The 16975-nt window shown below is 41.4% G+C and overlaps 1 protein-coding gene across 1 annotated transcript; it reads left to right on the top strand.

Annotated features, from left to right (window-relative positions):
- The first annotated feature begins 4980 nt into the window (after positions 1-4980).
- Positions 4981-15833, top strand: gcgrb (glucagon receptor b). The gene is made up of 13 exons (XM_070919508.1): positions 4981-5034; positions 5224-5320; positions 5420-5527; positions 8333-8421; positions 8749-8855; positions 9590-9740; positions 10015-10174; positions 11937-11997; positions 12132-12201; positions 13450-13538; positions 13926-14070; positions 14899-14940; positions 15291-15833. The coding sequence occupies exons 1-13, from the start codon at positions 4981-4983 to the stop codon at positions 15705-15707; spliced, it is 1590 nt and encodes a 529-aa protein (XP_070775609.1). The 3' UTR covers positions 15708-15833.
- The last annotated feature ends 1142 nt before the right edge of the window (positions 15834-16975 follow it).

The raw sequence follows: 16975 nt of genomic DNA, 5'->3' as shown, positions 1-16975 counted from the left end.
TCTATTTCATCAGTTAGATTTACGCCGTACCACCAACATCCACACATGACTTATCAAGTCCAACCTCTGTACAGGGCAGGCCCAGCCCGATAAGATAAATGACCTCCCGTATGAGCCAAAGCAGGAAACAAAGACGGACAGACAATTCTCCCTCAAGAAGGCAAAAGAAATAATAAGGAAGGGAACAGGGCAGGATTCTCTGAAGGCTGTGGCTGATTTTTTCCCCCACTTCTGACAAGCCAGTTTGCTTCTGAGTGGTTGAAGAGTTGAAACTTACGAGAGTTGGGGAAGGACAAGGGGAACCTGTGATGAGAGGATGAGACAGAGAGAGATGGAAAAAGAAAGATGGCTCTTGCTCCGTTTGTGAAGCGTAGCATTTGCTGAAGGAGCAGATTCTGGGTCACCTCCATCACCTATCTCATTTAATCATAACACACAGCGTCACACAAACACACACACTCTTGTGATTCTCACTCACCAAGTACACCTGATCTGCCTAAACTACTGTCATTGAAGAGGACAGAAACCTGCAAAGACAGCTGCATGAGGGTCCTTAAAGGACATAAATCACATACGTGTACATGGCTTCACAACTCTCATGTGTGTGAGAGGTGAATGGTCAGTTCACCCAGTATTAAAATGAAAAAGACATTTTCTCACCCCTAGTGTCTATACATGCAGATAATGTGGTTTTACTTGCTCAGGTTTTGAAATTTTGAAAGATCTTGTATTAAAAACCTCAGACTGATGATGAATTAGTGATGAACAATTCTTTTCTACTGGTACTTTTGCAAAGTAGATGCGTATGATAGAAACGTCCGAACAAAACACTGACTAATCCTGTGCTCTTATTAGCTAGGTGCTAAACAAACAAAAAATACAATATTTCTCTTCATTTGGAAGAAACACTTCCACTCACCCTGCTGACGCTCTCTTGCAGACATGACACATTCAGAATAAGAGCACCAGCATTAATAATATAACTAAATGGCCAAATAATGACGCAGTCTTAAGAAAATACCTATGAAATGAGTAAACATGAAAGACACCAATAATAATAGACCAAACTAAACTCATTTACACTAGATGCCACAAGTGGCAAATTAGAAAATATGTCTTTTTTGTCTTTTTCTTCTTGTGAACCGACACTTTTAATTATTATAATTGATTTTAATTATGTCCAAATAACATTTCGTTTAAAATGGGCAGACAGAAAGTAAGCAATATGGAAAGACATAAAGAAACAGATTTAAAGATGTAGAGCGATGATAAGAGCAGTTGGCTGTGAGTCTCCATGTGGAGCAGAGCGTCTCCCGGAGGCAGAAACAACATAATTACAGCTCTGTTTAGCTCCATTACAGCCACTGCACTTTTACCACCTACATGCTGTCCATACTCACCCTAATTGCCTGCTTCTCATCACATAGAGAAGGCTTATTGATTTAAACAACATAATTGGAAGGTGCTCGTGGTGGGTAATGCAATTATTCAGTAACAGCCACAAATACAAATGCATGGTGCAGCACAAGGCATAACCTTAATGATAATGTAGAACGGTCCGCTTTCCCGATAGACTTCATTATCAGTGATTGTGGCCTTGATGTGTGACAAGTACTTTTTCTTAGATTTGTAAATGATCTGCTGTCACACACTCTGCTTCCATCTACCTCTCTTCCTGCTCTGTTTCTGTGATTCATCATGCCTTCTGTAGATTCAAACTAAAGGCTAGTATCGTACTCAGTAATGTTTAATTAAGCAGTGGATGGAGGCGAGCAGGAGGCTGTGGACTCATCTGTTGGTAATTTGTATTCTGAGCTAAAAATGCACAAATATTTTTTCAGTGATGATCTCATCTATGAACTTAAGGCATTTTTTTGGGCGGAAACAAAGCTTCAGTGTTGGGTCCCTCGGCCATTATGTAGCCAATGTAGCGTAGCCCCGCTCAAACACGAATGAGGGGAGCGTCTCTCATGTGACAGCACGTGTAACTTGTTGCCACATGGCATTTTAAGCTGGTGCACTAGGTTTGTTTTTGTTGCCGGTTGCCTTTATACATCTGCCTATATATTGTCTATATTTGTTTCATTTTCCTCTCTCTACAACCGTTGTGCATAGAAAAATAATATACCATAACGTCCCTTTCTTGAGAGTGAGAACAAAAACACAGCTGAGCCTTTTACGGTTAATAGTGAAATCGGTTAAACGCTGCATCCCTATTCAGAAGGAGGAAGCAAGCGTTGGCTGAAGTTCAAAGAAAGGTTTCTCTGAGTGAATATACAGAAAAGAATAAAATAAATAAATATAATAGGACAACGATGTTACTGTTATCCGATGACCATATAAGGGTGTCAAATGATTACATGAATGATACAATTCATGAAAGCATTTGAAAGTAATTCATTGTTCAAACCACAGCATAAAAAGCACCAGAACTAAAGATACATATTATAGCATCAATGTTGGGCAAAAACACCAATTTAGAGAAGTTTTATATTTGTACTTCTACCTAGTGAATATTTGTGTTTTGAAAAACTTTCTCCAACTTTTGGAATTAAATAAAAATTCACCAAACGCTGCTGAAAAAACTCAAAAATGCATCGACATCAAGCAAGACTCCCAGAAAAGATGACATACCACAGTGATACACGTCACCTAAAAGCAGCCACAAGCAGCTACTGCAAAACATTTGGAACAGGATTTAATTGCTGGCCTCAGAAACCTGAGGTGCTACTACCCTGGAAACAGACAGGCTGGAAAAGGCATTAGGATATCCTCATTCCACAGCATGGTGGTGTGTGTGTGTGTGTGGGGGGGGGGTAATGTAGGTAATGTAAAACCTGCCTGTGAGGTCGATAAGGCTATCAGTTTGAAACAGTCCTGTGATTATGCGCTGTCCTCTGCTCAGCTTTGTGGTGAACTAAAAACAGACACAGACACTAGCAGCCACACATGCTCTCATATGTCCAGCGACCCATGAGAATCAGACGAGAGGTGAGGAGATGAAATTACATAAACTGCAGATTACAAAGATCCTATTTAACCCAGAAATACATGTTAGATCAATAATGACTGGAAAATTGATTATTTTATTCATAAGGCTGCATAGTTTATATATTATGACTCATAATGAAGTCTCTCTTGAAGTGGCTGAAAAACATTCTATTAACTTACCAGCAGTTTATCATGTACTGTGTACCACTAATAAGATAACAAAAAAAATATATAATATTATAATAATATAATATTTCACTCAGCAGCTCTGTTTACACCCTTTTTTTCAGGAAAATGTCTGAGTCATACATTTTCAGTGTCATTTCTTAAAACAGCTGGGCACTGTAGTTACTCGTTACTCAAACAGGACTAAATAGTGCATTAAATAGGGACTATTTTCAGCTACGGATTAATACACATTCGGAGCTCTAGTTAGTATTTATGGGATTGACTCTAAATAAACCACAGTGTCACCCAATACAACTGTGTGGCAAGACTAGTTAGTAAAATCAGTTCATTTTTGGTTTTGATCTTTTTCTTCAGTATCACCAGACTTATCCTTTAAAGTATTGAATAAAGTGAGACATTTTTGACATGTTTGACACATCTCATGCATTCTAGTCCATAGCTCCATCCTGTAATTCATATCCATATAATTCGCAGAGAAATTCCTCAGCGTATTTCGGCATGAAAGTGTTTCATCCTGGCACAGTTTAATCTCGCGGCTTGTGAACCAAACATGTGGATAACATGAAACTCTGCCTGCAGGATCTTGTAAACTGCCTTCTGCTCTCCGTCTCTTCGGCGTCGCTGCCCAGTTGATAAGAGCTGCATGTGGTCATAAAAAGGAAAGTTATTACTGTAACACCACAAGATGAAAGGTCTGTTGCAGGAGGAAAACACAGCAGCAGCTCTCTCTGCAGTTGTTTACTCTGTTCTTTTAAAATGAAGGTGCTAATCTTTGTGCTGTGATAACATGATACGCTATCGATGTCTGGCTTAGATCTCTGTCGGGTGTACAGCAATTCAATGCCATGGACACAAACACACACACACACACACACGGCTGATGCAGATGCATCATCATCATCATCATCATCATCATCATCATCAGATGCACTACAACAGAAGCACAGAGACTGGACCAGAATGGAATTTGAAACGTTTTAGCCAAAAATGTTTCCATGGTCAAGGTGTTTTTTGCAGAAACGTTTCAGATTCCGTTTTGTTCTCCAACTTCGTGGGTGAAAGCAAACAACTGCGGCCGCAGGAAATGCACCTGCCATGAAAATCAACACACACACACAAACAATTCTAGCTATTTACAGTAATAGAATTTGATGTCGTAGATTTCGTTCGACTGACTCTAAATGAGGTGTTCTAGATGTGAGTGTAAGCGTAGCGTGTTCTCCCTGAAGGCACCATACTCTGCACTGACCCACTTCCCCCTGCTGTCCAATCCCATTATCCAATCATCTGTTGAGCTCCCATGATTGATGCTTTCGTGCCGCAATTTTGTAATAAATTTTGAGAAATGTGTAGAAAAAGAACCATGCTTTTGTTGCATTTTGCAGAAGAGGCGGTCCAACATGTTTGCTTGTATAACCGTGTGAAGAAGGATGAAAATGATTCAAGCTTTTGTGTTAATGAAACCAATTGGATTGAGCTCACAAGTGATCGCTGTGGTCCTTTAGGTCTTTGGCATTGTGGAGGTACATGGTTTTCATCCGACAGCTGTGTGTGTTGTCAGTGTGACAGAGAAGCGGCCAGTGTATCACTGATTGTTTGTTCGGTTCATTGATTCTCAATGATATCTTCATTATTACATCTCTTTTCAGTTGCAGACGCACACACACACACGCGTTCTTCCCACTAACTTCATGTCGTGTGTGTAGGCCAAAAGGTGAGATATGGCTGAGACCGCCTGATGTGTCGGGCCTCCTCTGTGTTCTGGTCCCCATCAACCCCCATCCTCCCAGCATCAGTGGGATGTCCCAGGTGTGTCTCCTCTTGGCCTTGCTTATGCTCTGCAGCTGCACAAAGGTACGACTCACAACCTCTCTCTTTTTTTCACACACCCACACACAGACTGAGGAGTGTCTTTGATCCACTATACTCCAACTCTGACTGTTGGTCTACACATTTAAAGCAAGAGCTAGAGGATGGGGGAAGGCTGTGGTGGTGTTGCTGAAACTTGACAGTGATGCTTTAAGAAGTTTCCTCCTCCCGCAGGTATCCTCTACTAACTCCCTGGAGCTTGTGAAGGAGCAGTGGAGCAGCTACAAAAACCAGTGCCTGGACTACCTCAACACCACGGCCCCCCCCACAGGTGAGCCCCTCTCCTACCAGCATGAGCTCATATCTGAAAGTACGCCTGAGCTACTGTAAGCCGAGAGCACAGTTTTCACAGATCTGCTGTCCACTGCAGGGCTGGTGTGTAACAGGACCTTTGACCTGTATGCCTGCTGGCCTGATGGACTCCCAGGAACCACTGTCAATGTCTCCTGCCCATGGTTCCTACCATGGTACCGAAAAGGTCTGTTTGTGAGTGTGTGTGCACAGTATATGTGGGGTGTGTGGGGCTGTTGGACTGCATAATTATGCAACGTATGCAAACATATAAAGCTGAGTACTGGTCAGTATTTTCATATTAGCAATGGATCAAATGACTTTGTGTAAAGGGGTTGCTAGTGACAAACCTACGGAGAATTCTTACCCAATTCTGCAGTTGCCCTCAACTCAACGGAGCATCTTAGCGTCTTTCAGCTGATTGTATTGGTTTTTGAGCCAGCAAATGTACTGTTCTCACCATTCGCATCATAATCGTTTCCAGCGGCAGCAAAGCTCTGATAAACCAACTCTACACAACCTGCTCAGCACCGAGCGGCATTCACTTCAAGTTAGCAACTATCTAGTGAACATAATTGAGCATTTAGCAGCTAAAGAGCCAGATATTTCTCTCAGGAGTTGGAGGGAGACCAAAACTGAGCAAAAAGGTGAATATTGGACTTACATTCACCAGGTGGACATAAACATGACACGACAATAATGTTGCTCGGTGCCTGCTGGATGTTAAACAGGAAACTGTTTGCTGACGCGTTCTCAATATCAACTTTATAAGATGTTGTTGATGTTGATGAATGTTGTGTTTACAGCCTGTTGTGCTGCCTCCAAGAGGCCCCAAAATCTATTAATGCTGCTTTAAGTGCTTTAAGTACAAGACAATTATAATGTGTGACAAAATAAACTCAACTTCAGGCTTCACCTTTTTGCAGCTTTCAACCTCACAATCTGCATCAGAAGACGTCATGCAGTTGAAAGCTCCTTAAAAGCTACTAAAGAGACATTTGAACATATTGTTCCCAAGGTCAAGAACTTACATGCTCAAAAGTGCAAAAAATATATTTTAAGATGATTTCGCAGCACCTGCATTTAGATAAAGGCTTTTTCAATATAACCATGAATAAAAACATGGTCAGCACATGTATTGTTTTTAATATCTGTTAAAGGTATTTTTACCTTTAGACAATAGTACAGTAAATCATTAAAATCAAAAAAGCCAACAAAAGGGAAGTTATCACTTTTTTAAATCGAGTTGATTGTAGTAAATGAAAGACAGACAATACAGCAAACATACAGCCTACAAGTCTCTTTAACTCTATGGTTTCAAAAAGAACCAGCACTAACCAGATAATTCAGCTGTTTGGTGATTTTCAAAGCTTTCAGCTGAGTAACTGCTGAGTATCTTTTTGTTCAGTTTGTTTGAGAAACGCAAGGATACAGGGCCCATCCAGTGACAATGTGACATGTATGAGTAGAACTTCGTTGAAAGAGCTCTTCAAAGTGCTCTTATTTAAAGTCATCCTGTAGAGTGAATGGAAAATACTTCACAATTGCAACACAACTCATCACATGTCCTTGGCATTCAGTGGGATGAAAGAAACGAGCAATCTCTTGGATTGCTGTACTGAATAGAGTGTACAGTGGTTTCGTAGAGTGTATTCATTTTGTGTGAAGGTCAAATGTTAGTCAACGATCACTCTACAATCAAGACTTTACACTGTGTCTCAGGGAACAGCCCACCTGTCCGGTGGAGCTTGCTGAGTCATTTGCCCTTGCTGTGCAGCCAGGCTTGTGTCACAGTTAACATTGCTAGTTCATAGCATGAAGGGCCCATCAGGTGGTTTGGAGGCTCTGAATAGGTGTGAAAGTGAGCTTGTCTCTGTAATCTCCTGTGGACTGGCAGCCTGGCAGGGGTCTCTCCCTACCCTCTCCAGAAAGTGTAGAGAGCCAAAGTCCTAAACCACCTCTTCCACTTCTGCTTTTTTTGTCCTTTATATTGTAAAGTGAATATCTTTGGACTTTGGACAAAACAAAACATTTGAAGATGTCACCTTGCGATCTGTGAAGCTGTGATGGAACTTTGTTGGTTGACCAATTAATAAAGAAAATAATCAGCTGATTAATCATAACAAATGATAAAGGTATTTGCAACACTATGACCATGCACTCCAAAGATGTCGTCTTAGTCGCCCTATTCAAGCTATTTGGTTAAAAATTGTTAAAACAAAATACATTGTGTATGTTAAGTGGAGCGCTTATTGCTGGACATTCAACTTTGGCCCAATGACATCTGAGAAGTAACGTTATAGGGTTAAGTAAGGTTTCATATTTATCCGTGTTTTGAGCATAATAAAAGAGTTTGTTGACAGAAAAATATTTGACAGTTTGGTGAAATATCTTTATTCGTTTTCTTGACAAGAATCAGACAAGATTGATACCACTTTCATGTATGTACGGTAAATATAAAGCTACAGCCAGCAGCCATTAGCTTATCTTAGCACAAGGACTAGAAACCGATAGAAACAGCTAGCCTGGCTCTAATACAATCCACCTACCAGGACCTGTAAAGCTCATTACTAAACTCAAAGTGTAGAAACGTCAAGTTGTGGTTTGACGGGAGGTCAATGTGCTGGACTGTTTCATGACTGAGAGCAGCTGCCAGACAACAAGCAGAGACTCCAGGAAATAGACTAGCACATAACCCCCTATAAAACCAAAACTGAGTTGTATCAATCTTCTTATTTAACTTTCGACAAGAGAGTGAATAAGCATATATCCTTTAGCTCAAGGTCTGCTTACTAGCTTTTTATGGAGCTTTCAGCCACACGGTTTTCCTTTACCGAAGTTCCATACTTGGGTCGTGTGATGACCTAGCAACAACTTAGCAGTCTCCATCCACTGCCAGATGAGGTTGAAAGCTTTAGAAAAAACTAGTAAGTGGACGTTACACATGTCATGCTCATATGGCATCTCACAATGTGTGTCTCTGTGTGAACAGTTCAGCAGGGTCTGGTCTATAGAGTCTGCAATGAAGACGGTCAGTGGGCGCAAAAGAATACCAGCGAATGTGAGGATGACCCTGGCGAGGTGTGTGTATACAGTGCAGTGTGTTTGTGCATGTCTGTGTATAAAAGTGTGTGTGTGTGTGTGTGTGTGTAGGTTAGGTCTGCATTGTGAAGAAACTGTTATGAAGCTACTTGCAGTGGCAGATGGTTAGACGATATTGTGACTGTGACTGACTTGACACGATCTGAAATGTCTCAGCGTGTGAAAATCCTCCCATCTGGTTCAATTACTCTTCAGGACCTTTTTTACATATTCTGTGCCAAATTTAATGTAAAGTGTGTGTGTGTGTGTGTATATGAAGGCAATGCCTGGAAGAATTTGACTCTGTCTCTCCTGTTGGTTCTGCAGCAGCAGTATGGCCGCATCCTCGGTCAGTTACGGATCATGTATACGGTGGGCTACTCGCTCTCCCTCGGAGCTCTGCTTCTGGCGCTGGGAATCCTCATCACTTTCAGGTACAATATGTACAGGGAGTAAAGAGGGGAGGAAAGAGGTAGGGAGGGAGGGAGGGGAAGGAAGAAATAGGTGAAGGAATGAAAAGAAAAATTAGAAAAAGGACAGAAGGGACCAAGGAAAGAAGAAAGGAAGGAGAATGAAGGGAATGGGATGACAAAGGAAAAGAATAACAGAGAGAGGAAAAGAAGGGAAACAATGAAGCAGTGAATGAAAGGAGGGAAAGATAATACAAGTAAGGAAGAAAGAAGGGAGGGAGGAAAGGAAGGGGTAAAAATTGATAGAAGACTGAAAATAAATAAAGGGGGAAGAACTATGGAAAATAGAGAGAGGGAACTAAGGAAAGAGGGAGGGATTACGAGAAGAAAAAATAAAGGATGAAGAAAAGAAGGAATGGGTTGAGAGAGATAAATAAGATCAGACAGAACAAAGGAAGGGCAATAGAAGCAATGAATAGAAAGGTGCCAAAAAAGGGGAAAAGGGGAAAAGGGGAAAAGAAAGGAGGGAACCAAGGCAGGAAAAACTATGAGGGAAAAAGGTGGGAAGGAAGAGAGGGAGGGAGGGAAGAAGGAAGGAAGTAGGGGTAGATGGAATGAAAAGGAAGGAAGGAGGCAATGAAGAGGGGAAAAGAACTGTAGGATTGAAAGAATGATTGGAAAAATCATTTTAGTCTTGTTCCTGCATGCAGAGTAGTGAATACAACATATAAAAGTCCACACTGTCACCTCTGCACCAGGAAGCTCCACTGTATGAGGAACAACATCCACATGAACCTGTTTGCCTCCTTCATCCTGAGAGCCGTGTCCATCCTAGTTAAAGACGCCCTGCTGACCCTCACGCTGGACCCCAGCAGTGACACCTGGACACAAGCCTGGGTCAACATACCGGTCAGAGCAAACACGTAACCCATCTGCTATGAATTGTGTTCAACTGTTTGCTGAATACCAGAATCAAATAGCAATCCTTGCCCTCTGAACTGCTGTCGTAAGCCAAGGTTTGAGCATTGTATTGTGCTGCAGTCTGACTGAAGAGTATTTGTCAGCCAAGGAGCTCTGATATAAAGCAACATTTTCAATTCATTGACTTTTGTACTATCAGAGAAGGTGTCACCTTGGCTTATTGTTTATATCCCCACCACCTCCGCCCTATGTCGTGTGTCAGGCTGTGACATGGTGTCGTGGTGCCATGGTGATGATGCAGTACAGCGTGATGGCCAACAACTATTGGCTGTTGGTGGAGGGCATCTACCTACACAGCCTGCTCGTCATCACCGTGTTCAGCGAGAGGAAGTACTTCTACATTTACTTGGCCATTGGCTGGGGTAAGAACCACAACTGTTACACAGGAACTGACAATCACACAGTAATGATGCTCTGCTTATCACAGAAATACAAAAAGTTGTATTTCTGTTCTTTTCTGACAGACAAATATTTCGTTTGTAAGCAGTAAGCAGGAATCTGACCCAAAAGCAAAGAGTTCAGATAGATCAGTTGTAGCAAACAGGCTCTGTCAAGCAGCCACTAACCGAAACGCAGTCATCAGCAACAGGAAGTCAGCCGGGTACAGGAATGGTTAACAGGCATGTACACAGACTAATGAGCAAACACAGAGCAGCTGTGTGGACAGGCAACTGTTCTCAGGATGAATCAGGTAATTCAGTGAAGTGATAAAAGTCTCTGAGGGCATCTAGTGGACAGGTGTGGTACGACAGGCTCCAAAAGGACAACACAAGGTGAGTACACAAGCAAACACATAGAGGCTATTGTGTATAGTGGGACAATCAGAGACAGAAAGTCAAGCTTCAGATTTATTTCTAACTTACACAATAAAACAATAAAGTATCAAAACCGATGCAGCAGAACCTGAGATATTGGGCCTCATGCAAGAACATTTTCGTATTCTTATCTTAACTTTGTCTTGCTTTTTTTGTACGAGTGTGCTACGTCAAATTCAGCAAACGCTCCTAACTTCCGATAACTGTGTGATGATTAGCATTCAATCTAAACTGCGACAACAACCGTTCATCTGTCTCTGCCAGTATATCAGCACGCTGTCTGAAGACTCTTCAAGTCTGCCGTGATGCGCCTGGTTACACTTCCCGTTGACACAAATGAACCTCCAAATAGTGCCTACTTTAAGCTGTTTTTATTTTCAAACTTGTATTCTTCAGCCCCGACCAATGCTGACTCAAGTGACATCACTTGAGGAGCCACAACAGGCTTTATACATCTTTTTTTCTCACGTAGAACTCCCCAAGGCCTGTAAACACACTTTGATGTGTAAAATCCCCTTTAAAGTGAAGACATCTAATACATATCAAATACATCATCATAAGACAATGAAAGTGAACACATTTTGCTAAACTGAACATCTAAAAAACATTGTGCAACAGAATCTACCTACTACTGATTTGAATAATATATTATTTCAAAATATATGAATCTGCAGGACGCATAATAACCACATGCATATTCCCAGAGCAGTTTTTGTTTATCATTTCAGACCTGAACTTCATTTCCTCATTATCTTTAAATAAATAATGACTTTCCGATTACATTGTCCACTTGCTATTCTGAGATAACAATTACGTAGACTGAGCGGAGATAACAAATAATGGTCCTGCCACAATATTAACTGAATTGTCCAATTGACGTTAATGAGTCTTTGAAGCCTGACGGGACAGATAATGTCCAAAGAAGAGACCAGTAACAGATTAGATTTAACTTTAATCAAGCTCAGACACAGGCAGACATTTTCATATTCAGAGACCTTTCAAGTAAGACAAGAATAGAAATATTTGTCTTGCGATAATGAGATTTTAAATTCATGATCAAAAGAAAACTGTTTAATGCTGTATCATGGGTAATGATATATAATAAAATCATTTCATCATAATAACTAGGTTAAAGATTAAATATCGTGCAATCTGTGGAGTAAACGATCTGCCAGGAGCATATCGATGATGTCCTCACTAATCTGGTAAAATGATGACAGCCTCTCAACAACTTTATGTGTTACAGAGTTTTACTCTGTTTATTAACTCATCAAAAGTCTGTTTCACATTTTTCCTCTGACATTCTCAGGTGCACCACTCATATTCGTGATGCCGTGGATCACAGTGAAATATCTGTATGAGAACGAGGAGTAAGTTGCTTTTCATAGCATTGTCACATTAAATCAGCTTTTACCTGTGATGACTCTTTGGACACAGTAAAATAAAAAGACAATAAGTTAGTTGTGTAAAATGTGTGTGTGTGTGTGTGTGTGTGTGTGTGAAGGTGCTGGGAGAGGAATATCAACATGGGATATTGGTGGATCATCCGTTCTCCTATACTGTTTGCTTATCTGGTAAGACTGTCTGTATCTGTCTTACGGCCCTTTCAGACACAACGCGGTTTGAGCTGCGCTTGCAACAGAGCAAAATAGGATGAGTCATGAGTCATGCTTTAGTTAAGCATTATATGATTTATACACTGATTATAAAGTGTTACCTTAAAAGAAACTTTAATGGGTCTGTATAGCTATAGAGGGGGAACAGCTTGCTGCACTGCGTCCACACTTTGCTCGACGCTGCCGGTGTCGCGTTGTGTCTGGAAGGGCCTTTACCCTCGTATTCTCTGTCTGGCAGTTTACAACTGAACAATGTGATGAAGGAATAGTGTGTGTTCTGGCACGTGATCGAGCTACCGATGCACACAAACACACCCCAAATGCCTGTGTGCTTCTCTGAAAGTGTGTAGATCAGGCAGTTCGTGGTAGGGCTGGAGTAAAACATTTATTCACAATTACGAATAAAGTTCAAAATTTTGGATTGTTAACATATGTAGCTCGACTATCATTTATATGGTCTCTTTGGTGTTCTTGCAAATTAATGTACACACCCCTCCCCACCCATCCACACACACACACACACACACACACACACACACACACACACACACACACACACACAGAAATAAGTTGTGGAATTCCTCTTGTGTGCTTCCTGCTTCTTGTTCCCATAGAGACAAACAACATTATGGATGGACATACTTGTGAGGACAAGTGCACATTAACAGTAACAGTAGCAACCTTTGTGACCTCATGCAAAAGCGTACGTGCGCATACACACGCTAAAATATTCAGACCATGTATTTCCTGGACTGTGTAAGTCATAGTTTATGTGCTCTGTGGAAAAAATTATCTTTATTGTAATTGCTGAAATAGTTGCTGCACGGTTGTGTAACAGATGCAGCGTCATATGTCATCCTCCAACAATCCCAAACACAACCCTGCAGTTCAACTATTCACACCCAAATAAACTGCATTTGTGTGCACTCATACACACACACACACACATTCACAAAAACACATCTGTCAAGACAACACACACACACACATTACCAAACTTGGAGCGCTAATAACTTGAGTGCTGTCATAATTAATGTTCTCTGTCACTGGAGAGGGTTCTGCACTAGATCACAACGCCTGCATGCGTGTGTGGCCAGTTCAAATCCCACGGAGAACAGGAAGTCTCCGTCTCTCTCTTACACTTTATGTCACACTTAAAATCTATTCTATCTAATCTGCGTATATCTCCTTCTCTTCTTATTTCAGATCAACTTCTTCATATTCATCCGAATTATCAAAATCCTGATGTCTAAACTCAGAGCTCATCAGATGAGATACACTGACTACAAGTTCAGGTGAGAGAACCATTTCCTGTTCTGAAAGAAACAAAATGAAAGGTGTGTGGGGCGTATTTGCAGGGCAGGTAAAGAACCGCAGAGTTAGGTGATCATTTTCTGTTGGTTCATCACTGTGAGCGACCCCTTTCACGTACAAGTAGTGGTGTGATGCTTTGTTAATATAGAAACACTGATAATAGCTGCTGTAAAATCGTAGAAATTTACATTGTACCCTTGCATTACATTTCAGAACGAGTTATTGTTTCCTAACACCATAATCTAGTATCATATATGTACCTGTTTATGACTGAATCTCACCTGATGAAGGTCAACAGGATGGAGGTCATAAGTAAAATGACTAGTGGCTGACCTTTCAACTGTTTCCCTTTTCCTCCTCTGGTCCAGATTAGCAAAGTCCACTCTGACTCTCATCCCCCTGCTTGGGATTCACGCCATCCTCTTCACCTTCGTCATAGACGAGTCCGTCCCAAAAGGCTCCTTGCTGCGCCTCATTCGCCTCTTCTGTGACCTGCTGTTCAACTCTTTCCAGGTCAGAGGTCATCTTTACATTTATTCGCACTTCCATCCCCAAATATCTGATCATTCTCAGAAGAAACCTCTGATTTTAGAGCACTGAGCATTTCTTTTTGATAACTCTACAACAAATATTCTGCATGAAAGGAAACTTTACAGTTTACAGTGTCTTGCATCCATTTCATATTCTTTCAGTGTAAAATGTTTCAACACTTTTCAGTTGAGAAGCAGTAATACATGGACCTGGACTAAACCACTGTACAAATGGATGAATAGTATTAGTGTATAAAGGTGTCCTATCCTGAGTTTTTCTTGTAAACACAGAATGTTTCTGTTCACATTCAGTGTTACTCACCAAAACGCACTGTACAACATCTCATACAACATCTGCAAAGCCTGCAACCTGCGTTGTTTACAACCCTTCTTTGCTTTGTTGGTGCTTTGCTGCGTTCCTTGTAGAGCCACCTGTAGATCAGTGCAAACTAGCAATACATGTATCCTACAAAGTACTACTAAGTATTACAGCCTGTGTAGGCTGATATAGATGTATTGGGTGACATGCGACTTTACTGTGATCAACATGGTTTGTTCTGAAACAGTGTCACAGTGGAGTCGTCCATTGCATTGAGGGAATATTACACCCAGTACAATGGTATGGCCCTTTCACATGTTTTAAATTGTTTGCTTTTTGGACAACAACGGACTTCTATGTCATATGGCAAGTGATATCTGGGTATTTGTTGATAATAATTAAAAGCCGTTTCCTTTAGTACACAGTGACATCAGTTTCTTCTTTCAAGTATCTGGCCTGACTGAAATGTTAAAACTCCACCTTCTATTTCAGGGCCTGCTGGTTGCCATCCTGTACTGCTTTGTCAACAAAGAGGTGAGACAGATGTGCTTTCATGTAAAGCACCACCTTAATTTAATCTCTGCCATTGCTGCACTTCCTTCCTTTCGCTTTGCAGAGAAGATGCATAAGACATTTGTCATCGTCAGTGTTCCTGTTGCCAGCCTTTATCAGTCCTTTTATATCTCTGAAACCTCCATCTTTGTTCAGGTTTCACTCTGTCACTCTCTTTTGTCTACAAAGTGGGACAGACACAACATCCTCCATCTGCTAATCTCAAAACCTTTAAATGTAGTCTTTGGCAAGAGACGCCCATCTAATGAAGTGCTCAGTGTCTTATTTAATCTTCATCACACATCTCTCTCTGCTGTCCCATCATGCCTCAGGTGCAGTCAGAGATGCTGAAAAAGTGGAAGAGGTGGAAGCTGGGTAAGGACATCGATGAGGAGTACCGCCACACCCACAGCCACACGCCACATATCAAGAGTGGCAGCATCGTCACCGGCAATCTTCCCCATGACAACAACGCCAGCGACCAAAGCGGTGACTCGCCTCGCCTCAACAAAGCTGACAGAGGCCCCTCCTGCACCACCGCACCTGAGGAGAACCGCAGACTAGTCGTCTCCTACAGCAACGGGACGGGGAAAGGCAGGCCCGCCAAGAGCAGACACACCCTGCAGTTCTCTTTCCTGCCACACAGAGGTGCCGCCAGTCACGTCAGCACTGCCACGGAGGACGTCTGTCTGGAGGAGAAGGCGCAGTGCCGCACATGCCCTCTGGAGGGAGACGAGACTAACGTCTGAGGACAACCTGCTCTGAGCCCTCGTCACGAAAACATTCACTGATTGTGCTTGTCATCGTTTCAGCTCAGTTTTTATCATGCGGCAACAAGACTAGTGGGAAGAGAATGAGGAAGTTACCCACACAGATCAGGATGTTCACCGCTGCATAACATTACAGGAAATACAGTTTAAACCTGCCCAGCTGCAAATGAATATTTATTGACTTCATACATCAGGAATGATTAGATAAATTAAAATGAAACTGTAGTGGTTTTCAGTGTGAGCGTGTATATATGTGTGTGTGTGTGTGTGTGTGAGGGCATGTGCATGTGGAGGACTGCCTTTCCGACACCGACCCCTCTCACATCTTTCCACCAGCACTGCTGTTGCCGTCTGTTGCAGCAATGGACGCTCATTTGTGGTACTCTCCTCCAAAAACCTCTGTGTCTAATCTTTCTTTTGTGGTTGTATGAAACTAGATGTGGACTTCAGCGTGCATGACTCTTGACATCTTGTTCATGGAGATCAGGATAAAGGCAGAACTGACTTGAACATCTGACTCTTATCACACAGTGTTTGTTGCGGCAGCCTCACAGAGGACGGATGCTTATTCTGGTTTTAAATGACCAATGCCAAACAAGAAAATAATATTATAACATGATGGGTTTTACATCAATCGGGTAATCAAACCCATTCTTTCATGCACATTCCTTTCCTCCCTTTTTTGCCTAATACTGACCCCATCCTTTGCCTTTTTAAACAGATTTTCCTGACTGACTGTATATGTACAATGGAGAAATACAAGTAATATAGGTGAAACAATATTTAAGTGTATATATGTAATTAGAAATACATACCATTTCCACAGCACCAGTGAGGAGATTAATTTAAATTCTTGATTTGTCTTCATGCAGACGCTGACTAAAAATTCATACATGACACACTTAATTAGATGAGCAATTGGCAAATGTGATTTTTGGTGTTTCACATAAACCGCCAGTACCGCCAGATGACGATCATCATACTGCTCCAATCTGCTCCAGTCGTTGTCACACAGTACTCAAACATTATGTACAGAGATGAAAAAGTCATTGTATGTGCCAGAAAGGTTTTTCATTTCATAATATAACGTGTGAATATGTTTTGTTGGAAAGAGCAACACATTATAAATGGACAAAACACCTGATTTTCTTTTTTTCTTTTTTTTCTTGTGCAGATCAGATCAGGGCCCATGTTTTATGACGCAGGAAGCAAAATGTGCCACACAGAACCCCTTTTATCGTTTTGGA

The sequence above is a fragment of the Enoplosus armatus genome, chromosome 2, assembly GCF_043641665.1.
Source record: "Enoplosus armatus isolate fEnoArm2 chromosome 2, fEnoArm2.hap1, whole genome shotgun sequence".
NCBI classification, from domain to species: domain Eukaryota; kingdom Metazoa; phylum Chordata; class Actinopteri; order Centrarchiformes; family Enoplosidae; genus Enoplosus; species Enoplosus armatus.
Note: the sequence above shows the minus strand (reverse complement) of the source record. Positions and strands in the feature narration are given on the sequence as shown.

Excerpts from the sequence above, each read along its gene's own strand:
- gcgrb (XM_070919508.1), top strand. The coding sequence starts at position 4,981 with ATGTCCCAGGTGTGTCTCCTCTTGGCCTTGCTTATGCTCTGCAGCTGC. Across the intron at positions 10,175-11,936 it reads TTACTTGGCCATTGGCTGGG|GTGCACCACTCATATTCGTG; the intron begins GTAAGAACCACA and ends TGACATTCTCAG. Across the intron at positions 11,998-12,131 it reads TATCTGTATGAGAACGAGGA|GTGCTGGGAGAGGAATATCA; the intron begins GTAAGTTGCTTT and ends GTGTGTGTGAAG.